At 36.4% G+C, this 27,688-nt stretch overlaps 1 protein-coding gene across 1 annotated transcript; it reads left to right on the top strand.

Annotated features, from left to right (window-relative positions):
- Positions 1 to 90: 90 nt before the first annotated feature.
- On the top strand, positions 91 to 27,601 carry pibf1 (progesterone immunomodulatory binding factor 1). Its single transcript, XM_043232705.1, is given in 18 exon segments — positions 91 to 464; positions 467 to 699; positions 803 to 903; positions 1,651 to 1,849; positions 1,978 to 2,097; positions 2,312 to 2,445; positions 3,098 to 3,206; positions 3,333 to 3,514; positions 3,765 to 3,890; positions 5,358 to 5,456; positions 11,670 to 11,835; positions 12,811 to 12,961; positions 14,476 to 14,566; positions 14,693 to 14,795; positions 21,259 to 21,389; positions 22,498 to 22,582; positions 25,941 to 26,099; positions 26,303 to 27,601. Coding segments are annotated over 18 exon segments (2,256 nt in total). The 5' UTR covers positions 91 to 451; the 3' UTR covers positions 26,357 to 27,601.
- Positions 27,602 to 27,688: the final 87 nt, after the last annotated feature.

Here is a 27,688-nt window from a genome sequence, read left to right on the forward strand (position 1 = left end):
GAGTCCTATAGGTGGCGCGCCATTTTCCATCAAAAGCGTTTCCGAGGCAGACGCTCTTTAACGCGCTTCACTCCTCCGCTCCGTTGTCAGCCGTTTTTGTTTCTAAGGAGGCGGGACGCTTGAAAACAACAATCGGTGTAACAAATAAGTTCCCGTTTTAATCGTAAAACACATTTTCCCGACGTGGGATATTTTAAAGTTTGACGTCTCACACAAATTATCACCTTGTCGTTATTTTCTTGTCGAAAGTCATCTAGTTTAACCTGAAATAACCGAATTTGCTTTGTCCAGCTGTCATCGCTTAGCGACTAGCGTCTTATCCGTTAATTCTTCCTTGAGCTTCTGATCTTCTCTACTGACAGCTGCCTGCTATTAGCCCGCGTTTAACAGTAACGTCGAGGAACGGTCTTAGCCGGTAACGTTAGGACGGTTGGGCTGGAGCAGTGTCGAGATGCCCCCTAAGAAGCCAAAAACGCCACGGCAAACATCTCCAGCTCCATTGAGTCCGAGGACATCAGTCTGGAGACAACAGTCCCCACAGAGGACATATCGTCTTCAGATGAGAAAGACGGAGCCGGGAAGGTCACAAAACAGCTCCTGGAAAGAAAAGAGCTGCTCCATAACCTTCAAAAACTGAAGATAGAGCTGTCACAGAAAAATCTGCTCATAGACAACCTCAAAGTGGACCATCTTACCAAGGTAACGTAATGGTTGGCGAATGTTTACATTGCATTGAAATGAGTCTGAAAGGTAGTTGAACTTTGGTTTTTGGCCTACAAGTGTTTTGCGCGTTCGTTTGTAGATAGAGGAGCTGGAGGAAAGGCTGAACGATGCTCTCCATCAGAAACAGGTGCTGGCTCTGCGTCTGGACAGCCAGCTCAAACTACAGCAGGACGAAAACAGGTTCATCTACACACAGCTTCTCAGAAAACAAGATCCATCGGAAGTAGGGATGTACAATATATCCAGGGTCAAATAAATGCGCTTTTTACTTTAGTGGAATGGGTCTGCTAAGTAAAAGAGGCTGAAAAATTTAAGGCGATAAATAAGCATTTTCCTACTTATTGCTAATCACAAAAAAGATTGGTCTTGTTTTTATTTTACTATACATGACTTTCAAAATAGTTAATAATGACTTAATAATGCCTTGTCATGAAAAACTTACACAGCTGATGCTCTCTGTAAAAAAGCTCTCTCTTTAATCCTGTAAAGATGACTTGAAATAACAGAATCTTGATTCATCTAAAAGCAACCTTTTTTTCAAATGGAAGATTTAATTGCTTTTATTACCTCAAAAGCCTAATGGATCATATCTGATACTCACATTTTATATAATGATAAAAAAATGCTTAAAGCATTATATATAATACAATATTTATTGTGTTCAAAATGTACCATAAATCAATTTTCCAGACCGTGTTTATGGCTTGTCCTGAATCTCTATATACACCTAAGTGTCAATATTCAGACAGTTTAGACTGGTTTTGGTAGGTAGTGCTGAAGACATTTTACTTGCTAAAAAGTATGAACTTTTATTCAGAATACAGAATAACATTTTGATTATGTTGGTCATTTAGAGTTCTTAAAAATTCTTATATCAAATGCGATACAGTAGACTTTATAAGGTTTAATGTACTTCTGCTCACGCAGGAAGCAGCAAGCCTTGAGGAAGCAGGAGATGGACACCATCATGCTCAGACAGAAGCAGCTGGAGGAGACAAACCGTCAGCTGTGTGATCGAGCAGGTGATCTCCGCAGGAGCTTGAGGGACCTGGAGCTGTCTGAGGAGAGGTACGCTGAGCTGAAGGAGCTGCCCGAGGACAAACTCACCATCTCCGAATATGTGGCAGTAAGCACTGAACTATCAACTGGAAATGAAAATAAGTTTTTAATTACGTTTATTGGTGTTATTCGTTCTTTCCTTTTAAGCTATAACGTGTATGTGTGTACATATGTGTTTTTTTCCCCTCCAAATAGATTCAGTTCTACGAGATTGTGAACCCTCTGAGGGCTCTCGTGACCGAGCTGCAGATGAAAAAGTCTAACCTGAATGAGGATCTGGACAGTCATCGTAATCAAGTTAGATCACTAATGGAGGTGTGGGGGAAAATATCTTCCCTTTTCGTATACTTTTATTACATTTTTTTTATGTATGCTATAAACGCTTGAGTTGAAAGATGACAGCTTTTTTCATTGGCTGTTCTAATTTGCGCTGCTATAAATGTAGAATCTAGTAGTCCAGAAAACTATGAAATAGCCTTTCTTATTGGCATTAGCAATATTTATTGCGGGTTTCCCATATCCCAACCAGAGCTATGAGGATGAGAGGAGAGCGCGCTCAGAGCTGGAGATACGCTGTCAGAGAGTCACGCTGGAACTTGCTGACACCAAGCAGCTTATTCAGGAAGGAGACTACAAACGAGAGAACTATGATAAAATCAAACGGTGAGTGGAATGTCCACAAGAGCAGGCAAACATACCATGCACGCAGAGTCTCAAGTCTCAAAACTATATAAAACTCAGATGAGTATTTTTATACATTGGCAGGCATAATTTTAAGGCCGGGACACATCATGCTGGTGCCAACCAAAAAAAAAGCCAACGGTGCTTGAGATGAGTTAGCTGTCTATATCAGCAGCTATCAATAGTAAATATTCATCATTCAAACGGAGAAACCAGAAACAAAGATATATGAGAGAAATGCACATATATATGATACATAAACACTAGTAAACATAACAAAAACATACCATACCATAACTCTCTTCATTTTAAGTGGCTCAAGTTCCAATTTTCACATTTTGGAAAGCTTGGGTAAGATCACGTAACATTAGAACAGTTCTCACTTTTCCCGGCGGTACTGACGCTGATCGGGCCGATGAGAGCCCGAAGAGTGGAACACACCAAACCAACGAGAGCCAACAGCCGACCGCTGGCTTGGTGTGTCCCGGCCCTCGGTATCCCCTGTCCCATGTACTCTCCATTCAGAAGGCTTTTAAAGACGATAGAGAGTTCTTACAAAAGCATTATAAATGTTCTAATGCTGTGGTTGTGTGTGCATAATCATGAATATAACCTGTCTTTATTGTGTCCAAAGAGAGAGAGATGGGTATGAAACAGAGGTTAGAGAGTTGAGGAAGAAGCTGGAAATGCTGGACCTTACACACACTGCCCTGACCAAAGAGAGGAATGACCTAAATAAAGAGGTGAGATGACTAACATATCAGCGTATTCATTTGGCCAATAAATAAGTTAACATACATCCGTCTGTCACAGATTTTTCCTGTTACTTAATTTAACTCTTTCTCACTGTTTTTCTCCCTGTTCCGCAGGTAGCCACTCTGCAGCAGTCTGTAACATTGATGCAGAAGGACAAAGAATATTTAAACAAGCAGAACATGGAGCTCAACGTGCGCTGTGCTCATCAAGAGGACCGTCTGGACAGACTGCAGACCCAGCTTGAAGACACAAAGAAAGCCAGGGAAGATGCCTATGAGAAATATGTTGCTTCTAGGTACGTGTAATAAACAATACGGACGGTGCTTTCTTTGAGCTTTTTCCCGCTGTTAAGTGTAAGGCTCAGTTTAATGAGTAATGCATCATCAGTTAAGTTAGCATGGTATAAATAAATGGGCCAAATCTGGTGAGTATTGTGGCAATATACTTCGATTTGGAACAGCGATCCAATATATATTAATAGTCTTGAATGTGTTTTGTGAAGGCGTAACAGTTTGACAGCTGCGCTGTTTTCATTTCTCCACCAGAGATCACTATAAGACAGAGTATGAGAACAAACTGCGGGACGAACTGGAGCGCATTAGAATGAAGACCAGTCATGAAATCGAGGGCCTGCAGAGGGCATCAAAAGAGATGTATGAAAGAGAGAACAGGTGAGAGCGTGCCTTCATGTATCTGACTGAACAAGGACAAGTCCTTTAAAAAACAAAAAAAAAAAAAAAACAGTTTACCATGGAAACTTGGGTATGTAAGGGCGATTTACAATCCTTCAAATTCAAATTTTATTTGTCACATACACATACATACATGGTACGACATGCAGTGAAATGTTCTTTACAACCGTCCAGCATCAAAATAGAAAACAGAATTTAAATATATATAAATATAAAAAATTAAAAATATGTATAAAAATATGTATAAAAAAGAAGTGTGCAAAGTAAAGTATAAAAAATAAAGTAAAGTATAGAATATAAAATATAAAGTGTAAAATGTAAAGTGGCTAGTGCAATTGTCCAAAGTCTCACTGGGAAATCCTAGAACATCATAGAAATGTTTATATAAATATATATATTTCTGATTATTATTCTCTAAAACATTTCATGCAAAGGAGGCATTTAATCAGAATTTCCTTTGCATGAAATGTCAAATTCCTCCCGCAGAGATGACTAACATAGATGACTAACATAGATGACAGCGATGAAAGTACAATCTTGTATAATATAACATTGTTTGCTGGATTTTATTGCATTTGTTATATTTGTAAATGCTAAAATGAGCAATAACTAAAATTAACAAATGCTGTAGAAGTATTGTTAATTCTTAGTTCATGTTAACTAATGTTGTTAACCAATGTTAACAGATGAACCTTATTGGAAAGTGTTCCCAAAAATAATTCCTTTTTCTTTTTTAATAATGATCCTGTAATAACATAATGACAACAGATGAACTTTTTTCTTTTGTTTTCTTCTAAACATTAAGAAAATGAAGAAAATCAGTTACTAAAGATGAGATGTAATCTTAGAAACTTCTGTCCATTATGAATATGTCTTCACAAGGCTACAGTTTGCTGATAAAGCTCAGTTACTCTAAAATGCAGTTAGATTTAATTTTCTGATATTTCATAGTTTTTAGTCAGCAGAGAGGTCCAGCGCTGCACCCCGATAGTGACCATAGACTAAAATGGTTTTAGGATTAAAAACACAAATAAACAAAACAAGTATAGTAGTACAAAAAAAGTATAGTAGCTACAACTAAATAATATTTCCTCTTGCACTAGTGCTGTCATTTTCTGTATACATTATCAGAGCAACATTATACTTTTAAGTCGTTTTGAAAATGGTCTCATTTCATGTCAGCTTTCAGATTTTACGCATTGTTTCTCCTCTTTTGTGGGACTATAATTCCTGTGTAACTGGTTTTATGCTATCTCTTTGCTTTAAAATAACTTATTTGCGATAAATAGGTAGAAGGATGGTGTTTGCATGTTTGTTACATATAGTAATACAGGTAATAATCGATCATCTCACATATTGTGTCAGGACTTTAAAGCACACTTAACTTAAACCTGTGCTACATAACATACAGTACTGTTTCAGGAAATGTGTTAATTGCTCTTTCAGAAACCTTCGCGAAACCCGAGATAATGCTGTCATTGAGAAAGACAGAGCACTCAATGCAGAGAGAGATGCCCAAACCAAATATGATCAACTCTTAAACCAGTAAGTTACACGACTCTCACATATGCGTGACAATCTCTACTGTGACATTAATTCAATAAAGGCACTATTCAGCAAATGCATGTTCAAGAATTCCTGCCAACTTGTCATTCAGTGGAAGTAAGCATGACCGCAGAATGTGCGTGAAAATTCACCAGTGAAATCTGTGAATAATGCAAAGATACCTTTTTGGCATTTTGAGATCAGGGCCCGTATTCACAAAACATTTTTTCTTACCATTAAGAGTTCTCCTAAATAGCGGTAAAAGGCTGAGACAAACCTTTACTAAGGAATAGAGAGAGGTCTTAAGTTTGTGTGTGTGTGTATAGATAGATAACCTTCATGCTTCTCGTTAAAAAAACATATATATATATAAGTACTGTGCAAAAGTTTTGGCAGGTGTGAAAACAAAGAATGCTTTCAGAAATATAAATAATGATAGCTTATTTTTGTCAATTTACAAAATGCAAAGCGGACAAAAGAAAAATCTAAATCAAATCAATATTTGGTGTTACTACCCTTTGCCTTCAAACCAGCATCAATTCTTATATGTACACTTGCACAAAGTCGGGGATTTTGTAGGATTATAGTCAGGTGTATGATGAACCAGTTATACCAAACAAGTTCCAATGATAATCAATGTCACATGTAGCTTGAAACCCAGTCATGAACTGAAACAGAAACGGCTGTGTAGGAGGCTTAAAAGTGGGTGAGGAACAGCCAAACTCTGCTCCCATGGTGAGGTTGTGAAAGACACTTTCATGTCATGGCAAGATTGAGAACGGCAACAAGACACGAGGTAGTTATACTGCATCAACAAGGTCTCTCCCAAACAAAGATTTCAAAGCAGACTGAGATTTCAAGATGTGCTGTTCAAGCTCTTTTGATGAAGCACAAAGAAACGGGCAAGGCTGAGGATCATAGACGCAGTGGTCGCCCAAGGAAACTTACTGCAGCAGATGAAAGACACATCAAGCTTATTACCCTTCGAAATCAGAAGATGTCCAGCAGTGCCATCAGCTCAGAACTGACAGACACCGGTGGGACCCAGGTACATCTACTGTTTGGAGAAGCAAAATACATTAAGACGACATTCAAAGACATTCAGAGTAAAGAAGAACAAAAAGTACTGGAAGTGATGGCATGGCCCCCAAAGAGCCCTGATCTCAACATCATAGAGTGTGTCTAGGATTACATGAAGAGACAGAAGGATGTGAAAAAGCCTAGAAGATCTGTGGTTAGTTCTCTAAGATGTTTGGAACAACCTACCATCAAAAACTGTGTGTGTGCATACATACATACATACATACGTACATGAGCGTTTTAATTAAGAGAGTAGAATAATCATGGACTGATATAAAGAAAAGCAAACTGGACACAAGAAAAGCTGTTACTTCTTGCCTAACTGGTTAAAAAAGATATAATTAAAGGAAAATTTGAAGTTGGAATAACCTCCAAACCCCATAGTTGATACTTTTTGAAAAGCTCAATATTGTCAAATGTTTCTAAATTGTTTATATTCTGAGGCAGATTGCTGGCAACAGCCATTTTAAGAAAGTTGTGAGTTGGTCTTAGTGACTTAGAAGTCCTCTTCACTACTCCTTACATTTCACAGATTTAGGAGCTAGTTTTAGCTCTTAAACACTTTGTGAAATACTATTGGAGCAAAAATAGTATTTTAAAAATAGTAATAGTATAGATTTGTGAATACTGGCCCAGGATGGTAACTCAGACATTGACAGCTATTTTACTAATATGCATTCCAATATAACATCAAAGTATGCTTATATAAAGTTTAAAGGGTTCAGTAAGTTTATTTACACTTTTTTTTTTTTAATTTGATGATAATGTTTCCTGACCAGTAAATCAGACATTAGACTGATTTCTGAAGGATCATGGTACACTGAAGACTTAAGACGTAATGATTCTGTAAAGTGAGCTTTCCATCACAGAAATAAATTACATTTGAACATATATTTAAAAAAATGAAAATAGATAACGTTTCAGACTTTCAATTTTTACTTATATAAATGCAGCCTTCAGATTCTTTCAAAGGCAAACCAAAAATGAATAGTAGTGTAAAAAAAAAAGTGTTAAAGTTATAATGTTGGTAATGATAGTTGTAATCAAATGACTGTATTTACAGTACAAGCACATAGTACAGATGATAATGCTGTTCAAGTCTTTGCATTCGTACATCTCTGAAAAGGATCTTTCTTTAGGACTTTTTATGTTTTGCTTGTTTTTTCTTGGAGTCAAACCTTTCAGGCTTGACTGGATTCCTTCAAGGCCAAATCAAGTAATCTTTGAGTGAACCGATGATAGACATGTCCATATATTGTCACTGTAAGTAAAAGTGGGTGCAGTCATGTTTTTTAGTGAGATGTTTAGTTACAATAATCAACAACTTTAAAGTTGCCGGGAGAGATATTTTAACCTCAGTTACTGCCTCGAGAAAAAAGAGATGTTCCTGAACATTAGTTCTTTGTATAACTAACAAATGCCTATCAATGACAAGTAAACAGTCAAAGCCAAGATTTTTAAATATGCTGATTGTTTTCCTCCTGGTTATGATAGCTATAATTATTTTTGGTTGCCTGTGTTCTTAAGGAGGAATTTGTTGTACAGTGCATGTTCCCACGGTTTTAAAAGCTGTCCGACAGAGTTGCCGAACATGCCTTCGTTAATCATTCCATTGTGATGAAATGCAGTTAAATTCTTGTCTATATACACTGTCAAAATCAGGACTGTATTGGTTCTGTACGAATGTGAACGGATAGATAAGCCAAAACAAGGACATGTTGCTAGTTACAAAATGAGCTGAAAGAATCATAGTCAGTGAGCTGCCACAGCTCAGTTAAGACTCACTGACAGGCTGATGTAGGAGCTCTGGTTTTAACAGCGTTGGTCAGGAGTGAGAAAACTGAGCTAAACTGGCTAGAAACGAAATAAGACGTTGTATTTCCATTTTGGTGCGCTCTACTGGTACATGTTCAAAAGAACTGCATTATTTGAAACAGAATGTTTCGGTTACCATGTCACCTTCGTCACTTTTTTTTTCATTCAGACAAACAAATATTACTGACTCCAAACATTTGAACAATAGTCTAAATATAAACTAAACTACTTTAGCATTTGCATTACTCAATGAAAATGTACTAAATATCTGAAAAATGGTCTTGGGGGCACAGTTCTTGTGGTTAATTATAGTAATGATATTCTCTATATTTTACTACCACTTTCTCTTTCTTTTGCCGTCACCTCTCTTTCCTCTTTTGCTGTTACTTGTGTTTTCTGTTTTGTTATCTCTTTATTTATTTATTTTTTTGTACAAGAGGTGGCTGAAAGGGGTGCAGGTTGTTGCCCCTCCTCTTTCTTTTGAGTGGTCAGCCCTTATTTGCCCATGTGAGAGGCTTACGGTGTCACTGAGCTCCAGCCACATGCCTAGCATACCAGCAGATACTCTACACACAGTTGTTGGGCATACCCCACGTTTTTCAGCCCCGGGGAACGGATTGCTCACATTCATAGAGAAGCTTAATCGAGGGCAAAAACGACAGATGCTCCTTTGCCCTGCTCTTGAGAGGTCGAGCCTACTGTCCGCGAACATGTTGTCCAGCGACTCTATTTTAGGCTTACAAATTTAAGTGGGGGAAGGGGGAATAGAAATGAATGTTGCATCGCATTGCGTCATGCCATGAAACAGAATAAAGCAGAATAAAAATTTTGCAGTTGTGTCAAATGTACTTGCAGGTGTGATTCCGTGATGACAATATGCCTAAGGCTACATCCACACTAAGCCTTTCCCTATCCAATCTTTTTTTTTTTTTCCCTCGTCTCGAGAAATATCTGCGTCCACTCAAAACCAAACACAATGATGTAGTATACAGACCAGCATGTGGTGCTGTAATTCTGCCATAGAGATGCACAAAATACAGAGAAAAAGCCTTGGACTATGCGCACAATCCTTGAACGCGGTATACAAACAAACATGGAACAATCTTTATTAATATTTGTTAATGTTAGTTATTACAAAGACTATTGTTCAGCATTTGCTCATGTTTCTATTGCTGTTACGTGACATTCTCTGGTTTGACTACGTTTTCAGATTTATCTGTATTCTGTACCAGGTTTTGTAAAATATCGTTTTTACTCTCCCAAAACACTGGATCCGTCTGGACCAAATGCCTACGATACAAAAATACATATACAGCTAAATGCATCTCCTTGTTGAAGGGGCACAGACATAAATATTGGCGCTTGACAGTTTGCGATTCCTTTACAATGTTCTGTATTTCTACATAAATATAACCCATTCAAATTTTGAAAGTTGAAAAAGAAAACCTAATCAGACAATAGAGACCAAACATTTTCTGGAAAATTATACATTATTATTTATCTGTGGGTGACAATATCTAGGATCTTCAGCTAATTTGAAGGGAAATGAATTAGAACCTACCTGCTCAGAGGCGTTCTCTATCAAAGGGATGACTATCAGGTGTCGGTGTGTGCTCTGTTTTATTTAAAGATCAGGGCTCTATCAAAGTTTGATCATGTTTGTGAAAGTGTATCATGGAATGAGCAAAGGAGTTCTCTTAGAAAAGAGTTATTGCTGCTTGTCAGGCTGGAAAAGGTTACAAAACCATCTCTAAAGAGTTTACGACCATTGTTGCCTTCCAGAAGTGATATTCCACATGGTAGCAAAGGACCCAAGGGAACACTTCTAAGGAACTAAAGGCCTTTCTCACATCAGATAATGTTAATGTTCATGAGTACAGTGTCAGGAGAACACTAAATGACAATGGTGTGTGTGGCTTGTTGCAAGGAGAAAGCTGCTGCTCTCTAAAAAGAATATCTGAAGATCTTATGGACAAGCCAGAGGGCTATTGGAGGAAGGTTTAATGAACGGATGCAGCAGTTCATAGGAGGTTGGAGAATACTCTGGATCATTTTTCTTATAAAGTGAAAAGTATATATTTTTATCTCATTTCTTTGATTTGATTCTCTGTCTACTTTCAGGACTATGTAATTATCTTTTGAGTCGTATTTTAGTAGAAATACAAAAAGTTTAAAACCTGAGCACCACACTGTGTGTGTGTGTGTGTGTGTGTGTGTGTGTGTGTGTGTGTGTGTGTGTGTGTGTATGTATAGATATCAGACAACTAATCCTTGCAACAGACTGTTCCAGCGGTTTCCTCGCCCTCTCTTTTCTTCCCTGAATTTATGTAAATAAACAAGTTTAATATACTTTAAGCTGATAAATAGCTTAACAATATCCATTCTTATTCCATAATGTATGATGGGAGTTGTCCAATTACGTACAATTTGTCACAATTATTACTATAGGTGTTGGTCACCACTATGATGACACATCCTTTGTGTTCTTCACAAAACTGCCTACATTTGGCTCGGTGTTAGCGACAATGCACATACAAAAGAAAAATCTTGACCTGCAAGTTTGGCCCCTCTATAGGTGTGGTTACGGTTTCAACCAAAACCCCTGGAGCTCTCCGAAATGTTTTAATCTTTCAGAGACCAGGCTATAAATGTAGGAGGACACAAACCGATACTCAATCTGTTTAGACATGTTGAGATTTGGGGTTTCAAGATAAAGCAGTGACTTTCTGCCCTAGGAAATACACTTGGCACATCAGAGGCGTCCGCGTCTGAACTTGGCATCACCCTAATTTACTAATCGCTTAGCTTAGCCTAATGTGAACCATAGCGGAGATTATGCATATTTCATGAGCACCCCTCCCCCCCCCTGTATTGTTTAAATCACAATTAGAATGAGAGTAAAGTCTATTTAAATAAATGCTGTTCTTGAACTGAAGACGTTTCCACAAAAATATAAAGCAGGAAAAGAGTTTTGACATTAATAATAATATCATTGATAAATGTGTTTTTTATATATATATATATATATATATATTTTTATTTTTTATATATATATATATTCATCGAGGAAAACAGAATTAGGCAGCACAACTATGACTGTATTAACTTCAACTGTGATGATAATAAATGTTGTGATTTCTGAAGGATCATGTGACTCTGAAGACTTCCATAGCAGGTGGCTGTGTAAACATTTTAAATGAAAAGGTTACATTTTTACCTTTTAGATTAATTTTGCATGGGATAAGTTTGCAGAATCATTGTTCTTTCGTGGGCAGAATGAGTGAATGCAGAGGCACTTGTGTTTGTGTTTTTGTCCAGGTTCAGGCAGTTGCAGCTGAGTTCAGACAGCAGGGTCGCAGAAGTGCTTAACCAGGTGAAACTGAAAAAGTTTGAGTTGGAGCGTTCCCAAATGGTCCAGGAGGAAACGGCCAGGAACCTCAGCCTTTGTCAAATTGAGTGTGAGAAACACCAGAAAAAACTGGAGGCAAGGCACTATAAAATACAATACATATGGCAAAGATGCCTATGAACATGCGAATAAAACCTGAACAAAGTGATTTCCTTTAACCTCATTGCAAGTTGAAACCTGTTAATTGCTTGGTGGTTCAAGCTGTTTACCATTCTGTAATAATTTACAACAACTTAATACCATTTCCAAACCCGCATGACTTTGATTTTTTCCAAGGAGCACAAAAACATAAATACTTAAGTTACTGGCTGTCTTCTTGTGATTATAATGAAGTAAATGGGCCTAGCTGTAAAATTATGAAAATTACATGAAATTACTTTTTGAAGTTGTATGAACCGTACAGGTTTTTCCAAGTTTTCTAAAGTTGTGCAATTGGGTTGCACAGCATGTATTGGTTATTGCATTAAAAAAAGTGTTGGTATCTGTGGATAATGGATACTGGATATGTAATTCAACAATTTGTTACAAGTTTATGTTAAAATAAATCGCATAAAGATAATCTTGTGATCTTACAAACTATTCTAAAAAACATTATCCAGTTTTAGAATGCTAAGCAGTTACATCTCACCATAAATCTTTCATAACTGTATATTTATAATGGATATAAAGATGTACAGATATACATTTTTGATACTTAAATCATCCTACATGACATTTTTTGATACATTACATAAGTCTTTGGAATGGCGTGAGAAAAAGTGATGGTAGAATTGATATTTTGGGTGATTAGTTCGTTAATCATTGACGTACGATTCAATTCTTCCAATGTCAGGTTTAAATTTGAGCATATAATTCTTGTAATGAGCATCACACTGAATCTCAAATCATTTAGACACCAGAATAGGGTTGAACCCCATGTCAGCCTCGTAAAATAAGGACCGTACATATTTGTCATCATCATAAAACTTATTTGAACATGATGTTATGACACCACCCTTGTTACTCAATTTCTGTTGTTATCTTAGTGTCTCTCTTGATCTGCATCTGCAGGTTCTAACAAAAGAGTTTTATGGGCTACAGACATCATCAGAGAAACACATCACTGAACTGCAAGCCCACAATTCTGAACAGCAAGCGCGGCTGGAGACATACGAGCGATTGGAAAAGGAGCTGGATGATGTTACAATGCAGGCTGCAGAGAGTAAGACCAGAGACCGATTCAGTCGATGCAATTGAAGACCAAAGATAAGATAAGACCAACACATTTAAGCCAAGTTTTCCTGAAATTCCTACCCAAGGGTCTTATTTCCGCATATATGATTCTGTAGATTTAAGGATGCTCAAGCTGTGGTAATATTTGTGATTAGGAGGAGTTTGTTTTATGACTATTCATGAAACGGTTCTGCTGCAAAAAGCACATGCGATCAATGAAGAAATTGTTTACTACTATGATCAGTCCCATTATCAGATCAAAATTTAAAGCATGTTAAATACGCTGCATGTCTGTTTTCTACAGTTTTGCGTGTTCAGAATGCCATACTCAATCAGACCTGAAGACTGTTTGGCAAAACGGCCCCAGGCCTTGTCCTTAAACAACCTTCTTCTAAACGTCAGTGAATATGCTGACACTGAGCTGAGGTGATGCAAAAGGCTGGCCTAGCCAGGTTTAAAAAACCCTCAGGTTAACAACAGGTTTTGAACCTCATCAAGTTAATAACAGGTTTTTAACGTCATCAAATCTGCATAGATCATAAAAAGACTGCTTGGTGCAAGGAATGCAGGTTGATACTGGATGCTGTTCTTTGTACATTTAAATGAAGTTTGCCCGTACAGTAAATTGAATACACATCGTGAACCTGTTTTTCATTTCTCCATTAAGAGTCATTTTGATATTTGGAAAATTAGTAATAAGTATATTAGTGTCCAAAAATCATTATTTATTTAATTATTGCTTTTTATTATTTATTCTTGAATGATTTGTGCATGAAAATGACTAATCCGTTAACTCAATGAGGAATTCATAACAGTTAATACCTCGCTGCAGGGGAAGATTATCAGTGAATGACGTCTAAAATATTGCCAATTGTTATATATTATACATCATATGTTGTTATATAATAATAATAATAATAATACATTAATAATATGCATATATTTTGTAAATAATGAAGTAATGTTTGTTAATATTTTCATGACAACAAATATCAGATAATTTGACTTTAATTTTATTTGTTAGCTGCATAATATTTGTAAAAATAAAAACTGTGTGTGTGTGTGTGTATATATATATATATATATATATATATATATATATATATATATATATATATATATATATATATATATATATATATATATATATATATATATATATATATATATATATAAGATACTGATAAAAAAGGTGTATGTAAAATATGAATTTCTAGTAAGTTTTTTATTTTTATTTTTGGGATATTCTTATTTGTTTTGATCCTTAATGTTTTTGTCCAGTTTGTTGTCCAGTCTCTAGGCCTCATTCTCTCTTTAATCAGTTTAAACACCACTTCAACATTTTTCACTCATACATAAACTTTCCTACACAGTATGTATTGTAAGAAGATAGAAAATTGTTTATAGTTCTATTAGCGCTCTCCCTTCTGGCCACGATACTAGCTGGGTGGTCTAGGCTTGCTTGCTCTTAAACATACGTTTTTCTCCTTTTTTTTTTTGTAGTGGAAAATGAAGATGAGGCAGAGAGGGTGCTGTTTTCATATGGTTATGGTGCAAACATTCCAACAACTGCCAAGAGAAGACTGAAGCAAAGGTGAAGGCTGAGGAGGTCACTCGTCTTTGAAAACCAGAAGCTCATCTTTGTGTTTACTGACTGTTTTCATGTCTGCGTGACTCTAATCATAGGTTTCTGAATGTGTGTGTGTGTGTGTGTGTGTAGTGTTCACTTGGCACGCAGGGTTCTGCAGCTGGAGAAACAGAACACACTGCTTAGGAGAGACCTGGAAAGACAGACGGCACACAGCAGTCAGATCTCTGAAGAGGTGCTGCATTTCACTCTTTTGACAAGAATGCAGAAACACACACTTATACACACATATTGTACCTGGGTGGGTGGGAGTAAAAATAGTTGGCAGCACAAAGCTTCTTTTTTTCATTTGCATGGCCTCTAAAAAGAAAAAGTCACAAAAGATAGGATAAACCTAATCTGGAAGAATTCGTATATTTTGCATTTTGTCCATCCGCACATTGGTTGGTCCCTTTTTTTGCAAGATCAAATGGTAACTAAACCTTTCAAGCTTAAAAAAAGACCGAAAAAATAAAACTATTAGAAATACTGTACATGTAGCCAGTTTTCATGTAGTGAGAGAAGATTTAGTGATTTGTGAATGAATCGGGATTATTTAAGTCGTTATGTTCATTTAGTTCCCAAAACTGATTTGTTCATGAAAAAGACTAATCTGTTAACTCAGTGAGGCATTCATGACAGCTGATGGCTCACTGGAGGGGAAGATGATCAGTGAATGACATGATCTTTCATTTCCATTTCTCACACACACACAAACACATACAAATAAAGGATTGTGTATATGTTTCTTTAAACTTTCTCCTTTTGCATTCCGTTGAAGAAAAAGAAAAGCATTTGGAGCAACATGGGGGTAAATGATAACAGCATTTATTTCATTTCAAAAATTCTAAAAAAACAACCTTCCAACTGAAAAGTTATCTAATACACAATGAATAAATTGTAAAATTGCAATAAAATAGCACCCTTAATAATAAAGTTGCTTCATGATGCCATAGAAGAACCTTTTTGTCTAAATGGTTCCACAAAGAACCTTTAACATCTAACGGTCCTTTGTGGTGAAAGAAAGTTCTTCAGATTATAACAAAGTTAGAAAGCGACAGTTCTTTAAAGAACCGTTGACTGAATGGTTCTTTAAAGAACCGTCGTGAAAGAACAATTAAGCCATAATATTTCTCATGATGTAAAAAGCCACATAAACTAACAAACCACTGAAAATGTTTTTACACTTTTAAACTTCCTATAGCATTGCAAAGTGTGTTCTAGTCCTAACTGCCTTTCAGTTTTGTATTTCATTCAAAATCCGTTGTATTTGCATACGTCTTTATGGTGAGCTCAGGGTCAGAGCTCAAACAAAACCACAATCAACCGTCTTTAAATGGAGAGAGAAAAATATCCCTAGAGTTTGGAATGCATTTTGAAATATTATAACAGAAGACAGAGAACCACTTTTACATTTAACTTGGCACAATATCTGTTTTCTGTTTTTGAGTTCCCCCTTTAAATCATCATTGTATTATGTTTGCTTTTACAGATATTCAGTAACTTCAGCAGCATTTTTGTTAGTTCAGAAGGCCAGTTGTGTGGTTTCAAAAATAGCAGAGAGTACTACAGACTGTAACAGAAACATTCAAGATCAACTTTCATCTAAAATAGTGCTTTGGAAAGTCCAACTTCATGCTTTGCATGCATTTATCCTGTACTCAACTGTGATAAATGACTGTAGACAGTTTGTAAGACAAAAAACTAAACAGGAAAATGCTTTTAAAGTTGGCAGTTACATTTTAGATGCCGTCACATTTGTTCTCTCTTAAATGTGCATTCTATAAAGTGATATAAAATTGAATTATGTAACGTATAACATAAAGAGATATTATATTTCCTCATTCCCTTTGAAATGATCACTGGTGAAACATTATTTTATCAAAACTTGCGCATTGAGGAAAACACTCCAAGGAACAAAAGGGAGTGTAACTTTAAAAACCCAGCAAGAAATGTATAGAAGAACAGTGAACAGTCAATCTCTCATAGAGACCTAATCGATATATAGACGTGCATATGTGAACCAACTTTCTTTTGTAGTTTAATATTGTAAAAGCATAAAAACATTGAAACTTCAAAGTCAGAAAATGTATTCATTTTTAACTATAAAAGTTAAAATACTACATATTCTTTGCCAAATAATACACTATAAACGTATTTTTAAATGTACCGAATCTGCTGTTAGCCGTCATTTAGAATACATAATTGGTTTCAGCAGAAGATTCAGAGCACAAGCTGCTTATTACTCATAGTATATCCTGCGATAAAGGAAGTGCTTACGTAGTCATTAATGTATATTGCTTGTGATAACATGCATAGTATTCAGTGGAACATAAGTTAACAACCCCCTCACTGTGATAGCAGAATCATTTGTCTTGTCTTGCTTTCAGACTTACCCAATTGCATTGTCAGCCGTGATTCTCTTTCTTAATTCTTATTCAGTCCTTATTGAAGTTGTAAGTACAAGAATGAAGTCAAAATGTTTTGAGAATAAAATAAAAATATAGAATATAGAAGAATAAGAAAGAATATAGTGGAAATACTACAAGAATAATGCCTTCTGATGTTCCTTCACTTTTATATCTTGCTATAAACTTGAAATAAAGAGGAACAACACATTTTTGATTTGTATTTTGTGAAAAAAAAGCAACGAAGCACAATATTTGTGGGATAGCTGGGTGGCATGCCATGCTACAAATAATAAATGGAAGTTGTTAAATATAATACAATACAAATAATTAATAACATTTTCTTTGCCCAAATCCTGTCTCCAAACTCCAAACTGTGCTTCTCAAACTATTCTGAATTATATATAGCGTAGTAGTCAGATATCTCTATCGTACGTGGTCGCTTGTCAAGCATTTTATTTAAATTCAGGGTATATTATCTATACAGCAGGAGAGCTCTTACAAAGATCTGTTTTAACCAATAAATGAGACAACAAAATGAAACCGTTGAGAGCTGGACAAAAAGTGGTGAGTGCGTGGATTTCAAACTTGGCAACAAACCTGACGTTTTGGAAATCAACAAACATACCTATGATTAAAGCCCTGCACGGGCCTCAAATTTGGGCCCTATGACTGGCCCTATGATTCTCAGTCCCTAGCCCGGCCCGTGTCTGACAGCTTATCTTATACTACTGTCTCAGCTATTAAAATAGTCATTGTGTAATGTCAAACTGATTATAATCTTTTATTCGTTACTCAGATAGCACAGGTATGTCTGAAAGATGCCTGTTAAAGATCTCTTGACCTGGAAAGCATCTGCTGTCTAAATACCTGAGGAAGACGTCTTACAGATATAAGTTTTACATATATTCTAAATCGTAAGCGTCTAAAAGTCATGTCGGGAGAGTGGAAGCTAAATTCGGAATAAGTATCTGAACGCAGAACTGAAAAATACACAACAAAAAGGGTATGATGTTATTCCACGAAGTCAATAAGGTATTTATTTATTTGAAGGGAAAACTGATGCATTTTTCTTGATATACATCAAGAGATTATACGTTTTTAGAGAGATACAGCTAAATTATGGAATTTGTGTTCTGAGAAATATGAGTGTCTTATTCCCCTTAAATTGCAATACATTATTTGGAAATATAGTAGTGATATTACTGTAAGTTTTATGACATGACATTGCCTGTGGTTAAAATAACCCAGAAGACACGTTTCTAGTACTTGGAAAGACCACGTTGCATATCTCTCGCTAAAATCCATCCACTTGAAGGCTTAATGTAAAAAATTTCCCCAGCTTGCCATTTTTCTAACAGATAGATGAAATGCTGGTGGTAAATTTGTGCAGCCTGAACAGTGTGAAATTAGGCTAACGCAGGAAGTTGAAATTAATGAATTTAATCTACATCATCTCATTAATCCTGCACACCCTTACTTCACCGAGCACTGTGAAAGCTGCGCTTGCTTTCTGAATTGAATGTGGTGTGATTTAAAAAGAAGTCTGTACCGCAATACGACTGTAAGAAAACATCCCTTTTGAGTTTTGCAGAAACACATAGTGTAGTCTGATACACGATCAATTGAGTCTTTCTATGACTCTTGAAAAAAACAAGACAAGAAAGAAAGACAAGCCGGTCTCATGACCAAATCAACTGAATCATTTAGAGCAGTTACTGAATCCACATCTGACTCGCTGTCTGATCTGTGAGTCGATACTTTCAGTATGTTGTGTTTCTGATCAGTAGGGGTCTGGGGAGGGGGATTAAAAGGTAATATGAACTCGGTTTTTGACCTTCATATGGTTTTGTTAGATGCATTTAAAAAAAAAAAGCATTAATTTTACTTTTTGCGTTCATTATAATTCTGTTTAGTCAGCCCCAATGACATCAAACCCCTATCCTTATTGCAATGTTCAAAACAACTAATTCTTTGATCAACCCATATTTTGAAATCCCTATTCTGAAAGAAGAAAAGCACCATAACTGTACAGAGGATGAAAGAACAAACTGAACGAACATTTCTTTTTCAAACAATAATAATATTATTGTGAACTTTTTTTATTCGTCAGAAAATGCAGATTTTTCCGATAATAATATTTTACATTATTACCGTTTTTTACTGTAGCGTAGGTCAAAGTAATGTAGCTTTGGTGAGCATTAAAAAAAGTTATTTTAAAAACATTACCAACCTTTGAACAGTGAGCATGTCTAAATTAGGCTTTCCAGTTATGCACATTTCAATTGCGAAGTCTTAGTCCTTTTCATCAGTCCAAAGCGTAGTGGTTAAGACTCACAGTAGTTTGAGATTTTACAATGCTAAAAACATTGATTATTATACAGTTTGAAACTGAACTCATAGGGGTGTATTCTGATTACATTTATTTATACTGTAGCAAGAGAAAGTGCAACATAAATACATCCGAAATTCATATATACAGCAAATCCTGTAAATGAGAAAGACAGTTGGCCGAAATCATTTGGATCAGCTTTTTACTAATAAGACGTCACAAGCCTGTACATGTTCCTCTCTGTCCTCCTACACCACAGTTTAACCCTAGTACACTCTGTTCACGACCTAAAGTACTGTGATTCATGAATAAATGAACACATCCAATCTTTTCAAAAGGGGTAATAACAGATTGTCACTAAGGTAATTATCATTGTCCTATTAGGAGGGTGCTGAGACTAAAAGTGCTGATTTTTTTTTTTTTTTACACGATCATATACTCTAAAACGCCAAGCTATTAGAAAATGGCCAGAGGGAGGAAAATTTAATTGCATCGTTTAAAACAACCCAGAGAAATTACTGGATTTATACGACTTGCTTCACAGACATAACACTGGAACTTTTCCTTTCGTTGACATTTAAAGCTGTCATAACAGGATCATAGCAGACCGTAACTGTCATGCTTGATGTTCTCACAAAGCACCTGAAACTTCGATGTGTTGAGATACTGTATTTGGGCCATGCGTTTGCGCTGTGTTTACCTATATCACGTTTCTCAGTCACGTGTTTCATCCCTTGTCGGATTGAAGTGATCGCCCCGTTCTTTTGCCCTATCAGAAGCACACTTGGGCTTATCCTCAGCCAATAGGACGAGCCGTCGAGCTGTGTTAATGAGGTTACCGTGAACCTGGCCTCCGCTGTTAGCAAACACACTTTTAGAACGTCAGACATGACTGATTGGCACTTTGTATGTCTTTGTAATTCACTGAGGATGAAAACCAAGTTTTCTTTACAGAATTCCTTTTGATTGCTCACTTAGCCACCCACACAGTGGAAGCCTCTGGTTGCATGCAGACTTTTAAGAGCCCCACCCTGCCACAGCAGCTCAAAGATAGCAAGAGCTTACCTGTGAACTGGTCCACAAGTCATCTTCTATGTCACGCTCTGTATCTTATCACCCTTGACTGTCTCTGACTGATGGCTTGGCATAAGTTGATGAGTATAACCAGTTCACGTAAGTCTGAAACAAAACCAGTCTTAAGTGTCAAATGATCCTTCATAAATCATCCTAATACGCTCAAGAAACATTTCTGTTGAAAAAAAAACTTGAACAAGTTGTGCTGACTATTTTATTTTATTTATATTTATATAGTAGAAAGTTCCAAATCAATTTTTTTTTTGAAATTTCAGTATTTTTTATTTTTTAATAAAAGTTTCTTAAATTAATAAACAAGATAATAATAAAATAAAAAGAATAAAAGATGAACATGTTCTTTCTGAATAAAATAATTTGTATTTATTTTATTTTTTTAAAGCCTTAATTCAGCAGCAAAAGATACATAAACATCATGGATGCACAATAATTTTATAAAATCTAGTTACAAATAAAAGTGATAATCTGGTAAAATGTTCCATGTTACTCTTCGTTTTTTTTGTAAAATACATTAATGAAAAAACAAGTAAATGCATTTATATGTAAGTATATAGGTCTACTATAAAATCTTTTAAATGTATGATTTTGCCATCTCCGTCACACGTTTTTTGATGCAATGCTTCAAAATGCTCATAAAAACAGTGTGATGGAAACATAACAGCTGCTACATCATCCATCACTATCAAAAAAATAATTATGGGCACACTTTATCTTAGCGTTCAATTCTCGCTATTAACAAAATATGAACTTCGACTTTGCCTCAAACTCCCAATTTGCTTGCAAGGCTACCAAAGCATTTTTATTATTATTATTTTACTCCCTTTCAGTTGGAGGCGGCAAACCAGCTTCTTCAACAGGCCCAGCAACCACACAGCTACCTGATTGAGACCGTGCGACAGAGAGACACCCAGATCCAAACGCTGAAAGAACGTCTCACGCGATTAGAAGAGGAAGTAAGGTAAAGGGGAAGTGAATGATCGTCACAGATTTATGGATAGATCCTGTTTTTAATGCAACATCACCATTTAAAATCTTTACAAAGCTTTTATTTTGAAAGCATATAGGTGGAGTCCCCATAGAATCATTGTCATTGTTTTGTAACAATAGTCGCAACGGTTTCTGACTGCTAATATGTTCATTCAAAGGTATGCATTTGTATTGGCAGAGGACAGGTAGTAGGAAATATATAACTTAAATGCATTCCAATTCTTTGAAGAGCAAACGTATTGCACCTGCCAATAAAGGCCAGGCTCCATCTGACAGGAGTGCATGTGCGTGCATGCATCGCTGGATGTTTTTTTCTTGGCTCTCTCACATGTCGATGACTGCTGTAATCCCGTACCTGCAAACTGTACAAGCAGGTTTTCTCCTGTATCGGTGTCTTTAGAGGTCCTCCTCTGGCTAATGTGAAAAATATGCAAATAAATCACTTAAATATTAGCATCTAGCAGCTTTCATTGGGAGGCTATTTGTGGCTCGGGGGATCGTTATTGAATAAGGATAGTTTCTGTGCGGCGCAGTCAGTGAGGTGCCTGCGATTCATTTATCGCTCATTGATTTCACATTTCGTTTTTTTTTGTTTTTTTTTTCTTAACTAGTTCTGTCAAGCCCTCCTGGTTGTGAATTTGTCAATTCTGTAGAAGTGGTAGCGCACTAAGAGATACTGTGTTGGTCAACACTCATAACTCATGCCATATGTTTGACAAAGATGTGCTTTACTGAAATGCAGTTTTTGTCACGTATGATCTTGAGTGCTGTATTTCACGTGAGAAGCAGGTGGTCTAAATCGTTTTTGCCATGTAGACACACAAGTCACAAATAATTTCTTGGTTGATACTTACATGGGTTATAGGCATAATTCACCCCAAAATGAAAATTCTGTCGTCATTTTCTCGCCCTCAAGTAGTTCCAAATATGAATTTATTTGTTCTGCTGAACACAAAGGAAGACAGTTTGTGACCAGGCTGTAGGAAAAAAAATGGCCAGTGACCATTCCTTCAAGTCAAAAAAATTAAATGAAAAGTCAAGACATGTTCTCTTAAACACTTTTGTATGAATATTTGCAGTTCACTACGGAAAGAGAAGATTACACTGCTGCAGGTGAAAAACAACATGGCAGCAGATTTGGAGAGACTCCTGAACCACAGAGAGGTAACTGTTCTGTGAGCTGTTTGAAAGGAGTAGCACAATTCCTCAGTTCTCTCTTTTTTTCTTACGTGATTTAACCTATTTGGCCCCTTAAATAATACTGTTCTATTTCTAAATATTGTAAAACACACACAATTGTCTTGAGTGGACAGAGTCATACACATGATTAAGCAGCAAAATTGTGATTCATACATGAATGCACTGCACATTATTCTGTCATTTTACAATTGCAGTGGCATTTCCGGTAAATAAATCTGTAAATCAATCCGTTATTCATCCGTAATATATTGAGCCTATCTAGCCATACTATATTAAAGTGCTTTCATATTTACTGCAAGGCGTAAATAACAGGAAGAGTTTTATAACATGTTGCTGATTGTTCAGTTAGAGTCAATCCCTTACGTTACCTTTAGTCTGAGGACTTTTCCATGAGTCATTTTGAACTGTTCACTTTGTAATGTCTACCTTTTTTTATTTTTTGATTAATCCTACATTTTATTATTTTAGTTCAGCAAATATACTGTATGAACATTATTATTTTTAAGTGAATGCGGGACCTCTTGGTTGCATTTTAAAGCAATTTCATGCGTATTTTTAACAAATTCAAAACGATTAATTGTTAAAATATTACTACTACAAGTTTTTCACTAAAAAAACAGCTTTTTTTAAGCACGTTATCATACGCTGTCCATTTAAAGGCGTCCACGTATGACTACAAGAGAGTATTTCCCACATAAACAAGCACAGAGTCTAGTTTAGGTGTGTCCTCTTACATTATTACTCAGCCAGCCTGCCTTTCCAATTAGTAGTTGTACTGCGTACCTGCAGTTTACTCTCTAAACAAGACCGTAAAAACTATGCAAATTAGGAATCTGCGGCTCTGATGGATGCCTCGGCTTTGTATGTTTAGGAAGCGCTCAGTACAGCTCAGCTGCGACAACAGCTTTCCTAGAAGTTTCTGAGACGCAGCGAATAACTAGAAAATCCAGTCTCTCAGGTCAACTCTTTCCCATGCTCAAGTCATCAGATTAGTAATAACCTTGCTGCTTGCGGTTGTTTTTGATGACAGGCAAACATTGATGACAGGCTAATACATTGCCTCATTGAGGGGAAGCCACGTGTAACGCCAAAATCCACTTGACCTATAGATTAAAAATGTAGTGTTTTCAATGACAAGGCGTAAAATTCAATACAACAGCACGGATTTTGGAGACGTTTTGATCGTTGAATTGTTTTTCTGTTAAAGAATGGACTTGTCCGGTCTCTTAAAGGCACATGAAAGTACGCTCCACGTCCTCTGACATTCTGAACTCTTGGGATATTAAGGGCAGGGCGTAACGTATTAAGCGCCGGTGCAATCTGGAGCTATTTTCAACCAAATACTGTTGGCACACAGTGTGCCGACTTCACAACTTCCAGTGGCATGTTGGCAGAAAGCATGCAATCCTCACAGACAGCTGCTCCTCACTGGCGCTTTTTGGCATGCCAGCGCATATGGTCGCGCAGTGATAAATAGAAATATTGAATGACTCTTACGCGTCGTGCTGATCTACATTCGCATGAACCCCGGCGATCATGTGCTAGCTGGAGATGTTTTACATAGCCGCCGTACGCGTGAATAGTAACCATTTGCGAAAAATGCTATGCGTTTTTTTTTTTTTTTTTTTTTAGGTTTTTGTTTTGACACCAAGACTTGCGTTCCTTTCAAACGAGCTTTTTTTTCTGTACATTTTTGTAGCTGCATTCCTGTTGCATAAGGTGGAATGTTTGCCCCCTTTATTTTAAGACTTAAAGGGTTTTGTGCAGCATTTTGTAGCTTTGCAAATATTTTCTATGTCTGTCACCAGTGCTTTTCTGTTTAAAAAGCTTGTTGGCATCTGGGATTCTTATCAGCGTGCTGGAGCACGAGAATGAGCAGCAACTCGCATCACGCGTCTTTTTCTATAAACGTTTTTTCATCTATTCACACAAGTCAAGCATTTTCCAATCTAGCAACAAATTGCTGGGAAGTTGTAGCTTAGAAGAAGAATCATAAACGTAGATTAACTCGCTCATTAATATGCCGTTGTACACAAGTATTAGTTTTTATTAAAACCTTAAAATTGAGTAAAACTTGTTTAAAATGAGGTACTAGATAATTATATTCTTTTGTGACGCGTATGCAGTAACATTGTTCGTCAAACCTGTATCCGTTGTCATAACTGTATTACACTGATGACTTTAATGAAAGAGCACTGTTGTTTTTGAGGGCGTTTCCTTCAATTGATTCAGAAGTATTTATTTTAAAGCAGGGTTATGTTCTTTGTAGAGGTACTCTTCGGGGCACCCCTTGTAATGGAAAGGTTACGAAGATACGCCTCCAATTAACATTTAAGCTTTGAATGAACCGTTTACATGAACCCCCAGGCTGCACCTGTAATGTGGTTTTTTGTATACGATATGTGATGTATTGTGAGCCACTTGTAATTAGAACATTAAAAAGAGAACAAGAAAGAAATATACCTGCAAAAAAAAGTTCATCCTAAATATAGAAATATATAATCTCATGTAATTTCAGTAACACTGACCATGTCTGTCAAACTCCAGTAAAGCAGTAAGGATAAAAAAAATATATATATATATATATATATATATATATATATATATATATATATATATATATATATATATATATATATATATATATATATATATATAAAATCTGTCTAGCTTTTATTCTAAAATAAAGTAAAATATAATGCAACTTTATTTAAAGTCTTCTGAAGTACTAAAATACACTTCCTGGAAATGTTTGATTACAAAGCATGCAAACGAAAATGGCATTTATTAGGGTTATTAGGGTTTCAGAACGTCAGTGAAGGGGAAGATTTTGAACCAATGGAACCACAAATTGTAATTTCTTTAAATATAAAAACACATTTTGAATTAGTTTTACTGCTTTAGTAGTGGATTCTATATGGGTTTGGAATATAGTGCAGAAGTTGCTGAGGCATTCTTATGCATTTTTTTTTCATTCAGATATTATTACTACAAGCTGTTGCATGATATAAAAAGAAAATTTGGCACCTTTTTTTTGTTTCATGGTAAAAAAACCCAAACATTTAAATGACATGCAGTTGTTGGATGGATGCTACGGAATGTTGACATTTTACATCAGGACACATGGGATGTTTGTGTTTGCAGTTTCAGTCTTAATTGCGCTACCTAAGGGCATAGCACTGCTGGCAAAACAAGACTGTAATCAAAGCACCACAGAAGCTGCAGGCTCTTTCTTACCTGTTTTGAAGGGGAAGAAAATGCACAATAGGATGAAGCTCTTTAACCTTCAGGCTACCACTGATTTGTTCTTCCTCTGTTGCAGGAACTTTCTGTGATGAAGCAAGTCTTGATTAGCATGCGCTCACAGCAGCACGGTGGGTCTCTGTCCCAGCCCGAGCTTGAGACAGCAGTTCACAGACCCAAAGCTTTAAAAGGCACAGACGAGGAGCCACACAACTATGGTCCCAAACCCACAGTGTTTGTACGTTTTACTTGCCTGCAGAAGCCTTCAAACTGTATTCAGTCTAACTACTGATATATTTCATGTCGTATTTTTATTTAACTGCATTTGTGCTGAATTGTACTTGCTTCATGTTAACTTTTACAGAATCTTTTACAAAGAGCGAAGTCCAAAGAAACCGTCAAAGATATTTAACGATTGTTTTTTTTTTTTTCTTTCGACAGACCAATAAAGAAGTTCCAGAATGGTACAGAAAAGTCAAACGGAAAACTAAATAAAGACTTGTCCAACTTGTTTAAGGCTTATAGGATGCTCCATGACATGCAATCACGGATGAAGATCTGTTTTAAAAGACCTATTACGTAACTAGTTACACAGGTTTGATGTGTACCCATAAAGAATGTGAACCTCAAACTATGAATTTTCCTTTTAATGGCAATAAATCATTCAAACAGGCGTGTGAGATTGTTTTTTAAAGCAGGCCTGTTGCAAATTGACACGTCGCTTTATAGTATCGGGATATAAGCATTTTTTAACTTCACCCTTGAGATACATCTCGATGTCTGAATGTATCATTTGATGGTAATGAGATCTGGATCCTTCCGTTTTAATTCGTTAGACGCGAGACACGCTGTTGATAAAAATAGGCGAGCGCGCGCGTGCCTTGATCGCCGCCGCGTCGCGCGCTTATTTGTGTCGTCTTAATGTTACGCGCGCGCCCCGGGCTCGCGTGTCCGACAAGAACAGCGACATTGATATCGATTCATTTCATTGATTCACTAGATACGCCTGGTGTGGATGTTTTTATTTGCCGTGTTGTGTTACTATTAAATGTGGAATTAGGGTAAATGGCTAGAAATATATAATAGCTGGGGTAAACGCAGAAGTGTTGACAGACGCGTGTTTAAAACTGGATAGCGCTTTACCCATTTATTAGGTAAGAGATTTGAGGATACCGTTCTTTAACGGTTCCGTGGACGATTATTTTAGTGCTTTCGATAAAAATTTGGGAGGGGAAAAATAACTGTAGCCGGTGGCAGGATGATGAGATCTTAGATATGATTTCAGATAAACAAAACGCAAATAATAACAATTATAGCCTAAGAGTAAAATTAATAGGATACTGCAAAACATGTAGCCTAATATTTATGCTACAGACAGAATATGGATGTAGGCCTATTGTTACAAACAGCCTACCAAACAAATGTAGCTCTGAATGTGAAACGTGCCTTAATAATAAAAGGAAACGCCACTTATTACACAATTCTCGTAATGTGTATCCTATCACGTCAAGTAGCTAACAACATAACAGTATTTTCGTTTTGTGAGTGACTAACAGATGCATTAATCCAGTAAGAGATCCGTAAGTGTCACTGATTCATTAAAAGAGTAGCGAATCGGACATCCCTCGCCACGCTGTGGGTTTGATTCATTTAAAGGAGCCGACTCGCAAGAATCGTTCGTTCGTGTATCCGACTTCCCTTAAAACTTAAAATCTGTTTTAACGATTTGTCATTGGCTATTTAGTTCTCCGCTTCGGCTAGTTATTTTTAAACAAACGCTTTCTGTATTAAAGAATGTTTTATCATAAAATGCACCAACCTATAACA

This window comes from Puntigrus tetrazona, unplaced genomic scaffold (assembly GCF_018831695.1).
Source record: "Puntigrus tetrazona isolate hp1 unplaced genomic scaffold, ASM1883169v1 S000000647, whole genome shotgun sequence".
Lineage (NCBI taxonomy): Eukaryota > Metazoa > Chordata > Actinopteri > Cypriniformes > Cyprinidae > Puntigrus > Puntigrus tetrazona.